The 19,150-nt window shown below is 39.2% G+C and overlaps 1 protein-coding gene across 2 annotated transcripts in view; it reads left to right on the top strand.

Annotated features, from left to right (window-relative positions):
- Positions 1 to 19,150, top strand: part of opcml (opioid binding protein/cell adhesion molecule-like) — a 512,217-nt gene that overhangs the window by 354,139 nt on the left and 138,928 nt on the right. For both annotated transcript variants that reach the window (XM_030745967.1, XM_030745966.1), the window contains one exon: positions 16,200 to 16,435. In XM_030745967.1, coding sequence (XP_030601827.1) covers positions 16,200 to 16,435 — 236 coding nt within the window. The remainder of the gene's footprint in view (positions 1 to 16,199; positions 16,436 to 19,150) is intronic.

Below are 19,150 nucleotides of genomic sequence, written 5' to 3'. Positions count from 1 at the left end.
GCACATACAGTGCTGTGAAAAAATATCTGCCTCCTTTTTAATTTATAATTTTTTGCATTTTTGTCACACCTACATGTTTCATGTCATCAAACAACTTTTTAATATTCAACAAATCGGACTGCTGTGGCTCAGGTGGTAGAAAGGGTTGTCTACCATTTGGAAAGATGGTGACTTGATCCCTGTGTGCGTTCAGTCTGTGCTGAAGTATCCGTTGGCAAGCTACTGATATTTGTCTTTCAGTGATTCTTCTGAACTTTTCTTCTGGGGTGTAATGATCAAAAAAACAAAAGAAAAGAAAAAAGAGCACATCTAATGTATGGTTAACCTTCCTTTAGGCCTCAGTCACACTAGATTGAAACTAGGAGTGTGACCTCCTTACAGCCAGGAAAAGTCCCGGGCCAAGGTGCGTGGTGAGTGATTGGATTAATGTTTTTCTTTTGTTGTTTGTTTTTTGGGGGGTTTTTTCGCTGTCTGGAGCCAAATGCAAGTAGCTGCAGTGATGAACTGGTAACCCAGAGGTTGAGTGTACAGCAGGAAGGTAATTCTACAGGTTGCCACCAGGCAACCTGTAGAATTACCTGTCTAGCTACACTGGTCAACAATGATTTTGCTACCTAGAGAAAAATACCTGATATAAGGCATTTCAGGTATGCTGATTCCAAATCTTCAGTGGCTTGCAAAAGTATTCATACCCCTTGAACTTTTCCATATTTTGTCACATTACAACCACAAACATAAATATATTTCACTGGAATTTAATGTGAAAGACCAACACAAAGTGGTATACAATTGTGAAGTGGAAAGAAAATTATACATGATTCAAAACATTTTTTACAAATAAAAAACTGAAAAGTGTGGTGTGCAAAAGTATTCAGCCCCCTTTTTCTCTGAGTGCAACCAATTGCATTCAGAAGTTGCCTGATGACTGCTAATGACTAAAAAGAGTCCACCTGTGTGTAATCTAATCTCAGTACAAGTACAGCTGCTCCGTGACGGCCTCAGTGGTTGGTTAAGAGAATATTGGGGAGTAAACAGCATCATGAAGTCCAAAGAACACAGCAGACAGGTCAGGAATAAGGTTGTGGGGAAGTTTAAAGCAGGCTTAGGCTATAAAAAGATTTCCCAAGCTTTGAACATCTCACGGAGCACTGTTCAATCCATTATCCAGAAATGGAAAGAGTATGGTACAACTGTAAACCTACCAAGACAAGGCCATCCACCTAAACTTACAGGCCAAACAAGGAGAGCACTGATCAGAGATGCAGCCAAGAGGCCCACGGTGACTCTGGACAAAATGCAGAGATCACCATAAAAATTCCTGTTTGCAGTTTGCCAGAAGCCATGTTGGAGACACAGCAAACATGTGGAACAAGGTGCTTTGGTCAGATGAGACCAAAATTGAACTTTAAGACAAAAATGCAAAAAGCTATGTGTGGCGGAGAATTAACACTGCACATCACTCTGAACACACCATCCCCATTGTCAAATATGGTGGTGGCAACATCACGCTCTGGGGCTGCTTCTCTTCAGCAGGGACAGGGAAGTTGGTCAGAGTTGATGGGAAGATGGATGGAGCCAAATACAGGACAATCTTGGAATAAAACCTGTTGGAGTCTGCAAAAGACTTGAGACTGGGGCAGAGGTTCACCTTCCAGCAGGACAACGACCCTAAACATAAAGCCAGGGCTACAATGGAACGGTTTAAAACCAAACATATTCATGTGTTAGAACGGCCCAGTCAAAGTCCAGACCTAAACCCAATCGAGAATTTGTGGCAAGATCTGAAAACTGCTGTTCACAAACGCTCTCCATCTAATCTGACTGAACTTGAGCTGTTTTGCAAAGAAGAATGGGCAAAAATTTCAGTCACTAGATGTGCAAAGCTGGTGGAGACATACCCTAAAAGACCTGCAGCTGTAATTGCAGCAAAAGGTGGTTCCAGTAGATAAAAACAAAGTTTTAGTGCTACATCAAGTGATGAATAGTGTTTCTGGGCCAGTCCAAAGTGATGCCAAGCTTAAAGCTGGGATCTTTGATGGACCCCAAGTCCGTGAGCTTATTAGAGACAAACTCTTTCAATCTAAGCTCAGATCCCTTGAACTAAGAGCATGGGAATCATTTGTTCAGGTGCTACAGAATTTCTTGGGCAATCACAAAGCCACAAACTATGAAGAACTAGTTGCCGACATGCTCATATCATTCAAACGCATGGGTTGCAGAATGTCACTTAAGATTCACTTCCTTCACTTTCATCTTGACTTCTTTCCACCCAAATTGGGTGATGTGAGCATGGTGAAAGGTTCCATCAAGATATCTCTGAAATGGAGAGCAGTTACCAGGGGCGCTATAATGCAAACACGATGGTGACTAATGCTGGAAGCGTCAAACTTCCGTGAAGCACAAGAGCAAGTGTTTGTCACACTTTTGAACTGTTTAGGCAGTCTAATTGTGGACTGTATTAGTTTGAGATTTTGGTATCTTTTATTTTTCTGGCCTTTTGGGCTTTATTTCATAGTTTTCCAGTGAAGATAGACAGGAAAGCGGGAAGGAGAAACGGGGGAAGACACGCAGCAAATGGCGACAGCCCGGGACTTGAGCCTGTGCCAGTCGCACAGCCAAGCGTCATACACAGTCGCCTGCTCACGCCCTGAACTATCCCGGCACCTGATCTGCTGTGTCTTTTTTCCACCAGTTGTATGTTCATGGTGTACTTTTCTAATAAAATCGTTGACGTCGAGTTTGGCAATTGACATTTATTGGCACGTCAAGATACTGACGTGCTAGATGTGCTGGAGTTTTTCCTTCCCACTGTGGCCAAGTGCTTGCTCATGCTGGGTCATTTTGACTGTTGGGTTTGCCGAGTAATTATTGTAGGGTCTTTACCTTACAAGTGCCTTGAGGAGACTGTTTGTTGTGATTTGGCACTATATAAATAAAACTGAATTGTGGTTTAAATCCACCTTGGCCCAGGCCTTTCTGTGTGGAGTTTGCATGCTCTCTCCATGTTTGTGTGGGTTCTTTCCGGGTACTCCGGTTTCCTCCCACAGTCCAAACACATGGCGTTAGTAGGGTTAGGTTAACTGGTGAATCTAAATTGCCCATAGGTGTGAATGGTTGTCTGTCTCTCTGTGTTAGCCCTGTGACAGGCTGGCGACCTGTACAGGGTGTACCCTGCCTCTCCCCCTTTCAACAGGGCTGACCGCGAGCGCAACCCTGAACAGGATAAGAGGATGGATGGATGGCTGTCTTGGTAAAACTTGGACTGACTGCAACTGCAGTCAAACAGATAGGGGAATTTTTCCAGTTAATCATAAATGCAGACAGATTGATAACATACTGCAATCAGTTGGGGTCAGTCTGTGTAACTTGACTGCTTCATCAAATAATAAAAGTAATAAAAGTTTGTGGCAGGGAGTTTACTACTAATTGTACTAAATTTAATTACAAAAGCATATCCTATTTTGCACCCGATATCTGCGTGATAGTTTTACTAGGAGTGTTTATTCGGGATGAGGAGGAAATTTTATCAGAACAAATGTGTAATTGGCACTGGTAGATGGCTCAAAGCTGTGATTGCAGTGCCAAAACTTTGGCTCTGTCCTGTTACTCGTTACTCAGTCCTCATTAGGAGTGCTTCACACCAAGCCCCACGTTTTCCTGCTCTGCAATAATACAGTAATTTTTAATTGAAACAGAACTGAACTGAACTGAAAGTAACAGAGCATCAGAGGAAGGGAGGGGGAGAATCCCAATGCAGGACACATACAAGGATATTTCTTGTTTTCCATTTTACAGTGAGCAGGCTGGGTTCCAGTGTTTCATTTCTGCACAGTGATCAGAACACAGTGAAAACATCTTTTCTCAGCAGTGCGCACACAGAGCAACATTCATGTTTTTTTTTTTTCCTTTACTTGCCTTGATAGACGCTATTATACAACATGTGTCATATGTGTATTTAATCATTAGTTATTATTAGTCTCTGACTCTCTTCCATGGTGTATCTTTTGTCCTGTTGCCCTCCCCTTATCCCCAACCGGTCACAGCAGATGACTGCCCCTCCCTGAGCCTGGCTCTGCTGGAGGTTTCTTCCTGTTAAAAAGGAGTTTCTTCTTCCCACTGTTGCGAAGTGCTTCCTCATCGAGGGTCATCTGACTGTTTTGGTTTTCTCTCTTACAACATAACGAACCTTGAGTTGACTGTGGTTGTGATTTGGTGCTATATAATTAAAACTGAGTTGAGTTGAATTGAAAATGGAGCTATTAATGGAACTGTGTTAGGGTGCTAGATAAGCCTTTAACAGCAAGCAATTGATGCTGATACACCTGTTACCTGCTCTTAATTGCTGTAAACAACTGGTTAGTGCCGAGCATGGCACCGCTGAGACATCTTATCAAGCTTTGAATTACTGTAATTATGTGACCGTTTGTCCTATCAGAAAAACGGTTTCTGAAAGTAATTGTTGCCCGAAGTCCGCAAATGGTAGCAGTTTGAAGTTCACAGGCCAATGGCCCCTGGTAAATAAAGAGTTAATATCTGAATGTTGGGGTTAGAGTTAGTTAAGTTAATATGTGGCTGTAGCTCAGTAGGTAGAGCAGGTCACCTACTGATCGGAAGGTCAGCGGTTCGAATCCTGGCTATTCCAGGCTACATGCCAATGTATCCTTGGGCAAGATACTTAACCCCAAGTTGCTCTCCGACCGTTCTGTCGGAGTATGAATGCGTGTGAATGTTAGTTAATTAAAAAGCACTTAGCTTCGTAAAAATGGAAGTGCTTGTATGAATGGGAGTGCATGGGTGAATGCACAGGTTGTATAAGCGCTTTGAGTGCTCATACTGAGTAGAAAAGCGCTATATAAGAACTAGTCCATTTACCATGTGTAGCATTCCAAGTCTCATGCTTTCCTCTTCAGACATTTGCTATCAAATGCAATAATACAAACAGTTTAATGTGCCAGAATTAAACCATGAATTAAATCCCAATTCCACTTAGCGTTATTTGACTAGTTGAGACATTTAATTTTACAACAAAATAATGTCAAAAAGTCACAGCACAAAATTCTGTCAGTTTAAAGAATGAACTAATAAATATTACACTATAGTAGATTGCTAAGAAAACAGTTTGCTTTGATGAGTGATTTTTTTTTTTTTCACTTTCCTGCAGTGCATCAATTTTTAAAACACATCTGTAGATCTCTGTACAGGGCAGGAGGCACCATTTTCATTCAGTGAGATCAACAGCAGACTTTGTTGTTCTTGGTAAAATGCTTCTCATTAATGAAATGAACTAGCTTCATCTGTTTGTTTAGAAATTTTTAAATTAGAAATTTGCCATTTCAAAGACAAGCAGATTGCAAGTTGATTGCACACAGTCAAAATCATTTTGATAATACAGTTTTCCCCAGTGTAACTGTAGCCTTAACTCAGTAACACCTTTGGTAATCATCAGCAGTCTCTTAACATGATTGTGGTTCAGTGTTTGATCACTCTTGACAGAACTGGTAGAGTTCAATTTGCATTTTTGGTTACCAGAGCAAGGAACCCGGTTTTATGGATAGTCCACATATTTTGATAGAGAAGGGGCGAAACAGACTCGTTTTATGAACAGTCCAATATTATCATGATATTTCTGTACAAAATGGATATATGTAACTGTCCAACCAAAACTGAATATTTCCCATAATTTCTGTTCTTAATTTGCACAGAATGTGCCTGCACTATTTCCTAAGCAATTTATGAAAGTAACTAAAGCTCAAAATCCAAAGTGGCAGCAGGTTGTGTGTGCTACATTCTGCTCTCCTGAGCAGATTTGCTACACTTAAAATGACAACTTGGTCCTTGATAGGACCATAGTGGAGCCTTAGCCGATTCTCAACCATAATGGGATACCGCTTGTGATGTGGACACAAGCCCACAAGTGGTAAAACCCCTAAGCAGGAAAACTGGTGTTAATGTCTGGTGTATCCACGAGGGGAGCAGCGGTAATGGAACCACATTCATTTACAACTTGCTACACTGTATATTCATGCATTTAAATTTTGCTCAAGGCTCTATTATTACTGTATAACAGAATCATAATGTTGAGCTGTTCTGTAACACACTGATATAGATATTTGCTTGCAGCAAATAAAGCACAGGTTATGCACACAAGCAAAACAGAACGGAACCAAATACAACAACAGACACATGTCACGCAAAAAAGTGTCCAACCTCATCCTTCAGTATTTATTTATTTATATATACGTGCAAAAACTACATATGGTGACAGGAGAATTTTAAAACAGCATAAAAATTAAATCTCCCAGTCCCAGCAGACCCCGATTTTCAACCCTGATTACAAACGTCTGTCCATTTTTTTAATCACAGTATATTTGTTTCCTTTACTATATAGATACTCTAAAACTACAGGACACTGAAAAAATAATTTCTTTGTAATTATGCAGCCAAGAGAAAATGTTTTATACATTTTCTATATCAATTGTTGTGATTGTGCAGTCAAAATGACGACAACTTATAGAATATCATCACACAACCCCTCAACCTGACTGGTGGGAATAAACCACGCAAAATTTATGGGATGCAGTGTCTTAATATGCAGAAACCTCCTGAAGCCTTTCTTGAATTTTTCCCAAATATCACTCTCTGTGCCTGGTGTGATTTTAACAAAGTAAAATGCCCTCTTTGCAGGAATCATGGATGGAAAATATTTACAGAACACTGTCATAAAAACAGTCCTCCTGTTTTATTTTCCAGAACTGGGATGACGTTAAAATGAGAGGTTTTTGCTTTTATTGTTTTAGTACTTGTTGTTCAGCTGTCACGTATCATTTTGCATCAAAGCAAAATGTCTGTCTCTTCTTAATGATCCAGTGTGAAATAATAGATATCCTGCAGACAAGAAGCAAGGAAGCAAGGAAAAACTCCCTTTTAACAGGAAGAAACCTCCAGCAGAACCAGGCTCAGGGAGGGGGGGTCATCTGCCACGACCGGTTGGACTGAGGGGAGAGAAAGACATGCTGTGGAAGAGAGCCAGAGATTTATATCAATTAATGATTAAATGCAGAGTGGAGTATAAACAAAGTAAATAAGGTGAATGAGAAACAGTGCATTATGGGAACCCCACCCCCCACCCCCAGCAGCCTAGGCCTATAGCAACATAACTAATGGATGGTTCAGGGTCACCTGATCCAGCCCTAACTATAAGCTTGATCAAAACAGAAAGTTTTAAGCCTAATCTTAAAAATAGAGAGGGTGTCTGTCTCCCGAATCCAAGCTGGAAGCTGGTTCCACAGAGGAGGGGCCTGAAAGCTGAAGGCTCTGTGATTGCCCAAGTATCCTCGTAACTACAAGTAAGCCAGCAGTCTGAGAGCGAAGTGCTCTATTGGGGTGATATGGCACTGTAAGGTCTTTGAGATAAGATGGTGCCTGATTATTCAAGACCTTGTATGTGAGGAGAAGGATTTTAAATTCTATTCTAGATTTAACAGGGAGCCAATGAAGAGAAGCCAATATGGGAGAAATCTGCTCTCTCTTTCTAGTCCCTGTCAGTACTCTAGCTGCAGCATTTTGGATCAGCTGAAGGCTTTTCAGGGAGCTTTTAGCACAGCCTGATGATAATAATGAATTACAATAGTCCAGCCTAGAAGTAATAAATGCATGAATTAGCATTTCAGCATCACTCTGAGACAAGATGTTTCTAATTTTAGAAATATTAACCCTAAGGTGGAAGTAATTAAACTGCTATTGAGTAGCGGTTTAATTACTGCCATCTTAAAAGCGTGTGGTACATAGTCAACTAATAGAGATAGATTGATCATATTTAAGACTGAAGCATCAATAATTGGAAAAACTTCTTTGAGCAGTCTAGTAGGAATGGGGTCTAATAAACATGTTGCTGGTTTGGAGGAAGTAACTATTAAAGTTAACTCTGAAAAATCAACTGGAGAGAGAGAGTCGAAACAAATACCAGCAGTACTGAAAGCAGGCGAACACAACAATAAGTCTTTGAGATGGTTATGAATGATTTGTGAAGAAATTCATGAAGTCACTACTAGTTAAAGTTAAAGGAATACTCAGCTCTACAGAGCTCTGACTCTTTGTCAGCCTGGCTACAGTGCTGAAAACAAACCTGGGGTTGTCCTAGCTTTACTAAGGGTGTTTTTCTCTTTTTCTTTCTCTTTTTCTAAATTAAATGAGCATCTTCTAAATTAGTTAGACATCACTTCCTCTCCAGCTTATGGGTTATCTACTTTAAGCTGTGTGCTTGTGAGTTACACCACAGAGTCAGGCACTTAGACCCATCAAATGCCACCACTAAGGAGTTTCTGAGCATCATGGACTCTTTTAACTTTGTTCAACATGTATCTGGGCCTACTCACACTGCTGGACATACTTTGGACTTGGTCTTTACTTATGGTGTTACTCTCGACCATCTGCACATAAATGAAGTTGTCTTCAGTGACCATAAATCAATTTCTTTTAATGTTTCTTTTGATTCAGAATCTTTTCCCCAAGTTCGCATTAAGCGTAGACGCTTTATTGATGATTCTGTTTTATCTGAGTTTTTTTCTCTTTTCAATTTTACAGCTCATCCTGGTGATAATGTTGAGCTCCTTGTTAACTCTTTTAATGAACACTGCCAAACCATTCTCAATCAGGTTGCTCCTTTGAAAACTAGTCATTGCTCAGCTAGTTCTTGCATACCCTGGTTAAACAGTCAAACTTGTGGCCTTTGGCGCTCCTGTCGTAAAGCAGAGCGTCTGTGGAAATCTATGGGATTGATTGTTCATTGGGAATACTTCAAAGAGCTCCTTCGGTCTTACAATGAGGCATCGAAAGAAGCTAGATCATCCTATTTTAGTTATCTTATAAAATGCAGTAAGAATAATCCCAGGGTTTTATTTGATACAATCAACAGGATTGTTTCTCCTCCAACTCAGCAGGCTTTGTTACTTTCTGATGATGATTGTAACACATTTCTTAGTCATTTTGTGAATAAGGTGATGGACCTGAGATCCAAAATTTCCTTAAGTTCACCCCATCAAGAAGATGGTCCACAGTGTACTGAATGTTTTAGCTCATTCTCTCCTATCACACTAAATGACTTAGTTACGGTAATTGGCAAGATGAAACCCTCATGATGCTCCTTTGAGATATTACCTTCTTCTGTCCTGCTTGGGACTGTCACCACTATTGGTCCTTCATTGTTATCAATCATAAACAGTTCACTGAGTCAAGGTCATGTTCCACTTTATTTTTAACACGCTGAGGTAACTCCCATATTAAAAAAGCCTAACCTTGATACTAGCTGTATTGGCAACTATCGACCTATTTCTAAATTGCCATTCGTTAGTAAATTATTAGCAATTATCTACAATAATTATTATTAATTATTGTAGATAGTCAATTCAGAACTTTACTATCCAATTTACAAATTCTCGATCCTTTTCAGTCTGGCTTTCAAAACCAGTACTCTACTGAGTCTGCTCTTTTGAAAGTCTACAATGATGTTTTAATGGCGTCTGATGCAGGGAATTGTTCTGTCATCATTTTACTTGATCTCAGTGCAGCCTTTGATACCATTGATCATAATATTTTGCTTAACAAGCTTAAGGTTTTGGCTGGTATCTCTGGCTCAGCACTAGACTGGTTTTCCTCTTATCTGTCTGATAGGACATTCTCTGTTAGGACCAGCAAATTTAGTTCCACCATTGCCTCCCTAAATTGTGGGGTCCCACAGGGTTCAGTCCTGGGTCCATTATTATTTTCTTTTTATATGCTCCCTTTAGCTGGCATCACTCAGTCTTTTAAGGTGATTTCTTACCATTTATACGCTGATGATATTCAGCTGTATATGTCTTTTAAGCCCCAGCAGTTGGATAGGTTATCTACCCTAGTCCAGTGTTTAACCCGGATCAGTGATTGGCTCTCCAGTAATTACCTTGTTTTAAATGCCAATAAGACTGAGACTATGATTATAGCTCCTCCTGATCTATATCTGAAAATCAGTCAGGCTCTTGCCTCTTTTTGTCCCACCGCTAAGTCCAGCATCCGTAATCTTGGAGTAATATTTGATTCCTCTTTGAGCTTTGACTCACACGTAAGATCTCTGTCTCGTTCCTGCTTCTTTCATTTAAGGAACATCTCTAAGTTATGACATATGGTCCCCAAGGCTGATCTGGAAAAAATTATCCATGTATTTGTGTCTTCGCATTTAGATTATTGCAATGCCCTGTTTACTGGCTTGGACAAATCATCTCTTTCACGTCTCCAAGCAATACAAAATGCTGCAGCCAGATTATTAACAAATTCTAGCAAACAAGCTCAAATTACTCCGATTTTACGTTCCTTACATTGGCTCCCAGTCGATTTTAGGATTCATTTTTAAATTCTCGTCTTCACATACAGAGCATTAAACAGCCAGGCTCCAGATTATATTTCCCAGCTTCTCATAAAATATACTGCTTCTCACTGTCTTCGTTCCCAGGCTCAGAATTTGTTAGTTGTTCCCCGCACACGACTAAAGACTAGGGGGACAGAGCCTTTCAGTCAGTAGCACCAAGGCTGTGGAACAGTCTACCCCTACATCTATGCTCAGCTGACTCTGTGGATTCTTTTAAAAAGCAGTTAAAAACTTTTCTTTTTAAAAATGCCTTCTGCTGAGAATTTTTATTGAATTTTTAGTTTTAGCTATTATGGTGTTTAATTATTTTTAGCTTGACATTATTTGGTTTTTAGATATTATGGTGTTTATTTACTGTCTGTTTTTTTTTTTTTTTTTTTTTGCATGTACAGCGCTTTGTGACTAGTGTCTGTGAAAAGCGCTAAATAAATAAAATTTACTTACTTGCTTACTTACTTATCTATCCATGAAGCCAGATGACACACACCAATTAGTTAAACTGCAGGAATGTCTTAAAGGCATAAAAGCCTGGATGACCTCTAAATTTTTTTGCTTCTAAATTTGAACAGTGTTTAAAGTGTTACCACTTACTCCTGTATCCCTGTTGATCCGCATCAATACAGTAGCTGAGAAAAAAAAATGTAGATATTGCACTGACTATGTTTATGTTATTCACACAAACCAGACAACATAAATAGACCCTGGAGCGTAAAGTGTGCTTTCTAAAGGACACTTTACCCCAACTACTTAAACTGTGTATCCATCTAAGAATTACAGTGGAATTTACTAAGGTCTAGAGATGTCTGGCTAAGAAATATGTGCTGTCACTGCAATACAGTCTGATGCAAAACTTGTTGCAAAACTGTTCACGTGATTACTCATGGTGATCTGGACTTTACTGAGAAGAGGTTTTCTAAAAGCTATATCTAGCACATTGTGAAGGAGTCAATCCCATCTGCCTCTTTAAAAAAGAGAATATTGCACTTTATTGAAGCATTTTCTCTATTCATTAACTCATTAAGTATAACTCTTGAATCCTGATTTTGCTGTCAGTGAATGTGGTGATTGGCACTATTCAGTTTGCTACCTAAATATATTATCATTATTGAATTGATTTACTTAAGTGTATGATTGACAATTGACCTCTTGGGGGCTTGGTATTTCTCCCTGGCTTGGGGGTGCCAGTCAGTTGGGGTGGTGGGTCCTATTAGGCGGCCCTGAGGCTGTGCCACTCGGGCTTGTGTGTTGGGTGGGGGCTTGCCCCTCTTGGGGTTGAGGGGAGGATGGAATGGGCTCATTGTCCTCCCCAATGCAAACCAACCCCCTGTGGGGGTTGTGTGTATGGGGCCCAGCCATGTATCTGGTGGTCCTGCCCACTTTCCTGCACCAGTGTTGCTCCGCCTCCCTCCAGTGGATTGCATTTTCCTTGCCCTTGTGGCTGGAACTGTTGCTGGATGTGTTGATGTGCTCTCCTTACTGTCAATTCTCCATGGTTTCTGTCCCCTGGGGATCTCCAAGTTGCTTCTCTGGGCTTGCCTTATGCCCCTGGAAGTTTTAGAAATATTGCACAATTGCAAGTTTGCAGTTTAATGACCATTTTAATGTCTCAATGATAAAAAATTAAATGGAACAAGAGGGAAAACTTCATTTTGAAGATTTTACCTTTCTAAAGATCGAAACCTCTCTTATGATGAAACAATGTGCTCATTTTTAGTTAGGTTACAGTGCACTACACCAGCAACTAACAGAAGGAGAAAGTACAAAATAAGGACTGGTGATTCTAAATTGCATGATTGTGTTGCGTTTGCATGACAAGTTTCCAAAAGTTGTAATGGCTCTTCTAATTTCTTTAACAGGTCAATCTTTTTCAGTTTTTCTGCCCAACATCAGCAATTACTCAGGTTTATACTGTCTGTTGTTTAAGTCAAATGAAGTAATTTAAGTTCTCACCCTGTTACATATGAGCTTTCACAAGCTTTTGTTACTTTCAGTCTGGCTGCAAGTTTCAGTTTATTTTCAAGCCCATTCTTTCAAATCCTCCTCACACCATTGCTTTCCTTGTATTCATCACACAGACCCCATGTATCAGTTTAGACAGGGACATGTTAATCTGTGAACCTGAAATTTCTTGTTTTGCTCTGTTTGTGATTGCTATACGCATGACTTGAAAGTTAGCTAACACAGCTGAGTGTTAAAAGCTCTTTGACTGTCATGTTATATGGACTGCATGTGATGAGACTTGCAGACTAATCAGTCAGACACTGATTGATTTTGGACTGAATTCATCTCTCTACATGTGTGAGCTTTTATTTTTAAAAAAACTGATGGGTATTTTGGATTTGAAGACATTTCACAGTTTTTCACAGTTTCTATCTTTGGCATCCTACCCTGTCCCACCCCAGCCTGGCCAGTTGTTTCATAAATAATTTTATCTGTTTGTCTAACTGGGTGGCTGTAGCTCAGTAGGTAGACCAGGTCACCTACTGATCGGAAGGTCAGCGGTTCTAATCCTGGCTACTCCAGGCTACATGCCAATGTATCCTTGGGCAAGATACTTAACCCCAAGTTGCTCTCCGACCGTTCTGTCGGAGTATGAATGTGTGTGAATGTTAGTTAATTAAAAAGCACTTAGCTTCGTAAAAATGGAAGTGCTTGTATGAATGGGAGTGCATGGGTGAATGCAAAACAGGTTGTATAAGCGCTTTGAGTGCTCATACTGAGTAGAAAAGCGCTATATAAGAACTAGTCCATTTACCATTTACCATTTAACTGATCAGCAAAATTAGTTGACATCATGAAAACATCCTCTTGCTCTCTTGGCTTTTTACCTGTTTTTTTGTTCAAAGAGAGGGGTCCCCATCTTTTGGCTGAGCAGTTTTTAGGTGTTTTAGACAAATACAGTATTTCTTGATTATTTTTAATCTGGTTTCCCAGATTTTACTGAAACAGCTCTTCTCAGAGTTTCAAACAAAATCTTCATGCACAGTGATGTGGGAGAATGTTCTTTTGATGCTGGGCCTGTCCTCTGCCTTGGAGACTAGTGACCATCTCATTATGCTTGATAGGCTGAGATACTGAGTGGGTACACCGGGTCTGCTTTGGAGATGTTCTTTTCCTATCTGTTCTAACAATATTTTTCTGTGGCTGCCTCTAGGTACAGGTCCACATCTCTTGATATGGTGCAGCAAGGTTCTGTTTTGGGGCTTTTATTGTTTCTGTTATCTCTGCTCCCTCTTGAGCACTTTTTTGAATGTTTTTAAGGACATTTCTTATCATTGCTATACAGCAGACATTCAGCTATATATCTCTTTTAAGCTCCAACATGTTTTGAAATTACAGATCTTGCATAGGTGCTTAGACTTTATTAAAAGTTTGATAGCATTCAATTTTCTAAAAACTTACTTAGAAAACAGAAGTCCATGTTTGTGACCTGGACAGATTTGTAGAAACTCTATGTTCCACTTTTGCTAAATCGACTATCAAGAAGTTTGGGATGACTTGGGATAGTCACGTACTGTAAAATCTTTTGTTTGTTTTTGCTTTTTTGTTTAAGAAACATTGAAAGTTTCAGGAATAACCTTGGTACATACATATTCATGAATATTTTATCATGTTTGGATTGCTGTAACTATCTGTTCAGTTGTCTTAAAACAAACCTCCTTGGGTCATCTGCAGGTTGTTCAGAATGCTGCCGCAAGGCTCTGAAGTCTTTTAAATGCTCACAGGTCACACTGTTGCTAATGGTGCTGCACTGGCTCCCCATTAATTTCAGGGTCAATTTTAAGGTAGTGGTTTTTGACTTTTAGAACAGTAAATAGTCAAGCATAGTCATACATCAGTAAACATTTACATCCACACATCCCAGCATGGCCCAAAGTCATGTGATCAGGGTCTGCTGGCCATGTGTCATACAAGGCTGGGAACTAAAGGTGACACAACTTCTGTAGCAGTGACCCTGGAACTCTCTTGCTCTTAATTGTTTTGAACTAATGAAGCTAAAGCAGATGTATTGTTTTAAGCTGCCCAAATTAATCAGACAACAATTTAATTACAATTATAATCCTCTCAAAAAAAAAAACCAAAAAAAACATTGAGGATGATTTGTTTCTGACAGCCTAACCCTAACCACTGAATAAATAAAGCTGGGGTAACCAAAGACTGCATTTTCTAAATTATTAATTTAATTATTATTAATTTCAGTTTTAATACACCTTCACAAATTAGTTCACTTGGAGTCGAAACAGATTGCTTCTCAAAATCATGTTTTACCTTTTAAAAAGTTAAATAAAAATTTTAAGAAAAGTTGTTCTTTTATTGGAACAAACTTGATATTTTATTTTACCTCAGTTTTTGGCTGAATACAGACAGAAGGCTTGCACCTTAGCTTCTGCACCAGCAGGCAAAGAAATACAAACAGAACAACTAATTTAGTGTCATTCTGGTGTGTTCTGAGTCATGGGAGTTGATACGAGGTGTTGCTTGTTAAAATGACAAGCAGCACCTCATATCAACTCCCATGACTCAGAACACACCAGAGTCCTGCGGAGAACAAGCAGATCATCATACTGACGCGTCTACAAGTGGCCTGTTTGTTTTGGTTTTTTAATTTAGTAAATGGCAGCTTTTTGGTTTAATATAATTTCACAGGCTGCCTCATATTACAGCATAAATTGCGATTAGAATAATTGTGTACCTCAAACTGTTTTGAATGAACAGTGTTCTGATACCTGCAGTTTTTAACCTAACAAGTATGGTAAACCTTATCTAAATCAAATGTTTAAAGCACAATGCTGTACTTTCCAATTTGGCCTCATAGTGAGAGCAAAGTCTCACTTTTCCATTTTTTTCCCCCTGTTTGATGATGGAATTGAAGCTTTTTGACTGCTTTAGGTCAGTTTAGTTTCTTTCACTCTGCAACTGGTCACAGCAGCTGGGTGCTCCTCCCTGAGCCTGGTTCTGCTGGAGGTTTCTCCCTGTTTAAAGGGAGTTCTTCCTAAACAATGTGGCCAAGTGCTTAGGGTTACGGTAAAGCTGTCCTTTTTGACCAAGTTTATAGCCTGGGCTGGATCAGGTGACCCTGAACCATCCCTTACTTAAACTACATCACTGACACTTTGAAGAAAACAGCCCTGGTATATTTTCCTCTATCAAACCATTTTATATAAACTTCCAGTTTACCTGTGCACCTTTCTGTGTCCTAATACCAATAGTGAACAGCTGCTGTCTTCTAAAAGGTTGCCTTTTGATGTACCTAGAGTTAGGACAGATGTGGGGAAAACAACATTGTTTTTACTATGCACCTTAAACATGGAGTGATTTACAGAAAGAGCTCAATTTAAATATGCCTCTATCTGTTGGTCAATTTAAATGCATAATGAGGAATGCAGTGAATGAGAGTTGCAGATGTTTCTCTTGAGAAGCCACTTAATGTTTTATATTATAGGTATTGTATAGAGTTGTCATTTATATTTCATGTTGTATTCATAGTATTTTGAGATGTTTTTGAGTTTATATGGCTGCTATTTTGGCCAGGTCTCCCTTGTAAAAGAGATTGTGATCTCAATGGGACTTCCTGGTAAAATAAAGGTAATAATAATAATAATAACCTCGCTCCACCTGTCGGTTGGCAAAGTAAATCTTCCACAGGCAACATAGCACACCTTGTGTTATCAAATAAATTGTCATCTAATTCATTCTGCAAGTGTTGCTTTTGTTAGATGTTTCATGGGGTTAAGACAAATCCCTATGTCCTTGGATAAATCACTAATGCATTTCTTTTGTCTTTCTTTCTGCCTACCAGATGCAATGTGGATAGCAAAGTCTCACGAGTGGCATGGCTCAATCGCACCACTATTCTATTCGCAGGGACTGAGAAGTGGTCTCTGGATCCTCGCGTCATCTTGATGGAAAACACAGCAGTGACAGAGTACAGCATCAAAATCCAAAACGTTGACGTCCACGATGAAGGGCCCTATGTATGCTCTATTCTAACAAACAAGAAACCACAGTCTACCAAAGTGCATCTCATTGTTCAAGGTAAGATGTGGCTACTGCTGCCGATCCTGTCAGCAGCTGGATTCAGCTACAACAAAGGTGTCAGACAGGATGAGTGTTGTGTTTTGGCTTTCTTTGAAGTGTAGATGTTTATGTTTCATTTCCAAAAGAATAATTTCATTGTTTCTTTTAGAAAGATTTCAGATTTTCTTTTTTTCTTCTTCTTCTTTTTTTTTTTGTTTTTACCTTGGGAAAGACATTGCAGGGCCTTTAAAAATAATTCACATAATCTTCACAAAAAGTTCAACTTGATGATATTCATTTCCATGAAATCAGAATTAACACACTGCATTATTCATAATGATATCTCAGTATCTCTTAATTGATGCAGGAAAGCATTAGGCCATGGTTTTAATCAAACAATGGACAAGAATATTCTCTCATAGACATGGAAGCATGACTCCCAGTTGTACTTTCCCATGGATTTTATCTGTCCTTTGTTGTGACCTTGAATAACCCAACCATCTGCAATCTTGCAGATTCACATTTGGAAGCAGGCATAAGATCTCCAAAGAATGCAAATCTAGGCTTTGATTTATCCACAAAACACTGATGGTGAATCTGTGTTATACAAAGCAAAGGGTGGATGGCTGCCTGTGGTCATACAGTAAGCACACTGGTTCACCTGCTCGACAGTGTAAATATCAGCAGGTCACATGGCAGCAACACAATACTTTTAGGCATGTAGAAATGCAATGAAAAGACGTCCTACTGAAGGATCAGAATGGAGAAGAAAGGTGATTTAAGTGACTTTACATGTGGCCATTCCCTTTATTTTATGATCTTTACCTTGCGAAATAAGTACCTTGAGGTGACTGTTGTTATGAACTGGCGCTGTGGAAGTATAGCTGAAATGAGCTGAACTCCTGTCAGCTAAGAACAGGAGAATGAGTCTCACAGGCTCACAAAAATTGGACAGGAAAAGACTGGAAAAATTTTGCCTGGTCTGTTGAGTCTTGATTTTTGCTGTGACATTTCAGATGTAGGGTTAGAACTTGGCACAGACAACATGAAGGCATGGATCAATCTTGCCTTGTATCAACAGATTAGGCTGGTAGGATGGTGTAATGACATGAAGAATATTTTCTTGGCACACTTTGGGCCCCATAGTATCAACTGAGCATTGGAGCATTGGACATGGTCAGCAACAATACTCAGGTAGGTTACCTGAGTGACTACTTGTGATTTGGCACTATATACAGTCAATAAAATTGAATTGAATTAAAGGTGTGAATATGAGCATGAATTGTTGTATTTCTCTGTGTGTTAATACTGTGATAGACTGGCAGCATATCCAGGATGTACCCTGCCTTTTGCCCTATGACAGTTTTGCCTGCCTGCAATCCTAAATTAGAGAAAATTGCTAGAAAATGGATGAATATATATATATATATGGTACATATTTATGTTTATCAAGTTTTATTATATTCTAACTGGGTCCGTAATTTCAATAATGATTATGATGACATATTACTTTATATAACACTTAGGGACAGGCAAATTAGCACAAGGTTACTAATGCACTGATGAGAGTAGAAAGTTTTGCGGGTGATCTACTAACAATGATGGATTTGTTTAGAGTAATCATCATATCTTGGCAACATGTTCAACATAAGTCAACTACTGTTTATTCCCTATTTATAGTGCATGTTCCCAGGTGTAGATACAGGTACAGTTGCACAAGAATATTTTTATATTTCATTCCCTGCAGTTGACTGTAATTACACCAAAGGAAGAATGTTGCCTTCAAAGTCCAGGATTTTTTTTTCTTACATGTCGTAAACTTCTGCTTGTCCACATCATTAGCACGGTTCTCTATCAACTCATCTGTTGAAGCTGGTAGTTTAAATTAGCATAAATCTCTGGAAAGCCAGTTAAGCTAGACAGCTGCCAGACAACTGCTAGACAACCACTCAGTGTAATTTATGTAGTGTTTGTGTTGCTTTGATGCAGCCCCAGCAGTTTGGTGTGTGTCCCTGGTCTTCTGCAAGGTGTGTTTATATAATTTTAAGAGAAAAAAAATCTAAAAGTTTTTAACTGATGATTGATTAATCGCTGCCATCCATAATTAGGGGTTTTACATAACATATCCTTCTATTAATTACATTTACCTCAAAGTTCACTGTAGAGGGAAAAAAATACAAGAAGACAGATTGGATCCTTGGGCCAGTATTGTAGATGTTGTTACCAGCCAGTTGTAAAATTAATTTCTCAGTGCTCACATGTTGTGAATTAAGATCTACTTCAGATAATATTCAAACTGGGTGCTGATTAAGATTGAGTGGACAGAAAAACCATCAAATTTTCCTTTTTCTTTTCTTACAATTCAAGGGAATACATTGTCACAGATCTCCCATGAATTATTGTTCCAGAATTGTTTTTTTTTCTACTGAAATTACATATGGAAAGAGTGAAGGATGTGTAAAGACAGAAAGGACTAGTATAATAATTCTTCTACACTGCCTTTTCTGTGACTGTCTGATATAATAATAGTTGCCATGGAGTATTAAGCAAATATGATAATTTATGTAGGGAAGCATGCAATTTAATGGGGCATAGAGTGAAACAGCATAGATGTATGCTAGAAAATGAACAAATACAGTAGATACTGTCACCTTTATGGCAAAGAACAGCCCTGAAATCCACAAGGGAGCTTTTCAGCCCCATGGGCACTCTCCTCTCCAACACCTCCGGAAT

Source organism: Archocentrus centrarchus, chromosome 14 (assembly GCF_007364275.1).
Source record: "Archocentrus centrarchus isolate MPI-CPG fArcCen1 chromosome 14, fArcCen1, whole genome shotgun sequence".
Lineage (NCBI taxonomy): Eukaryota > Metazoa > Chordata > Actinopteri > Cichliformes > Cichlidae > Archocentrus > Archocentrus centrarchus.
This window is presented reverse-complemented; position numbering and strand designations above follow the sequence as displayed.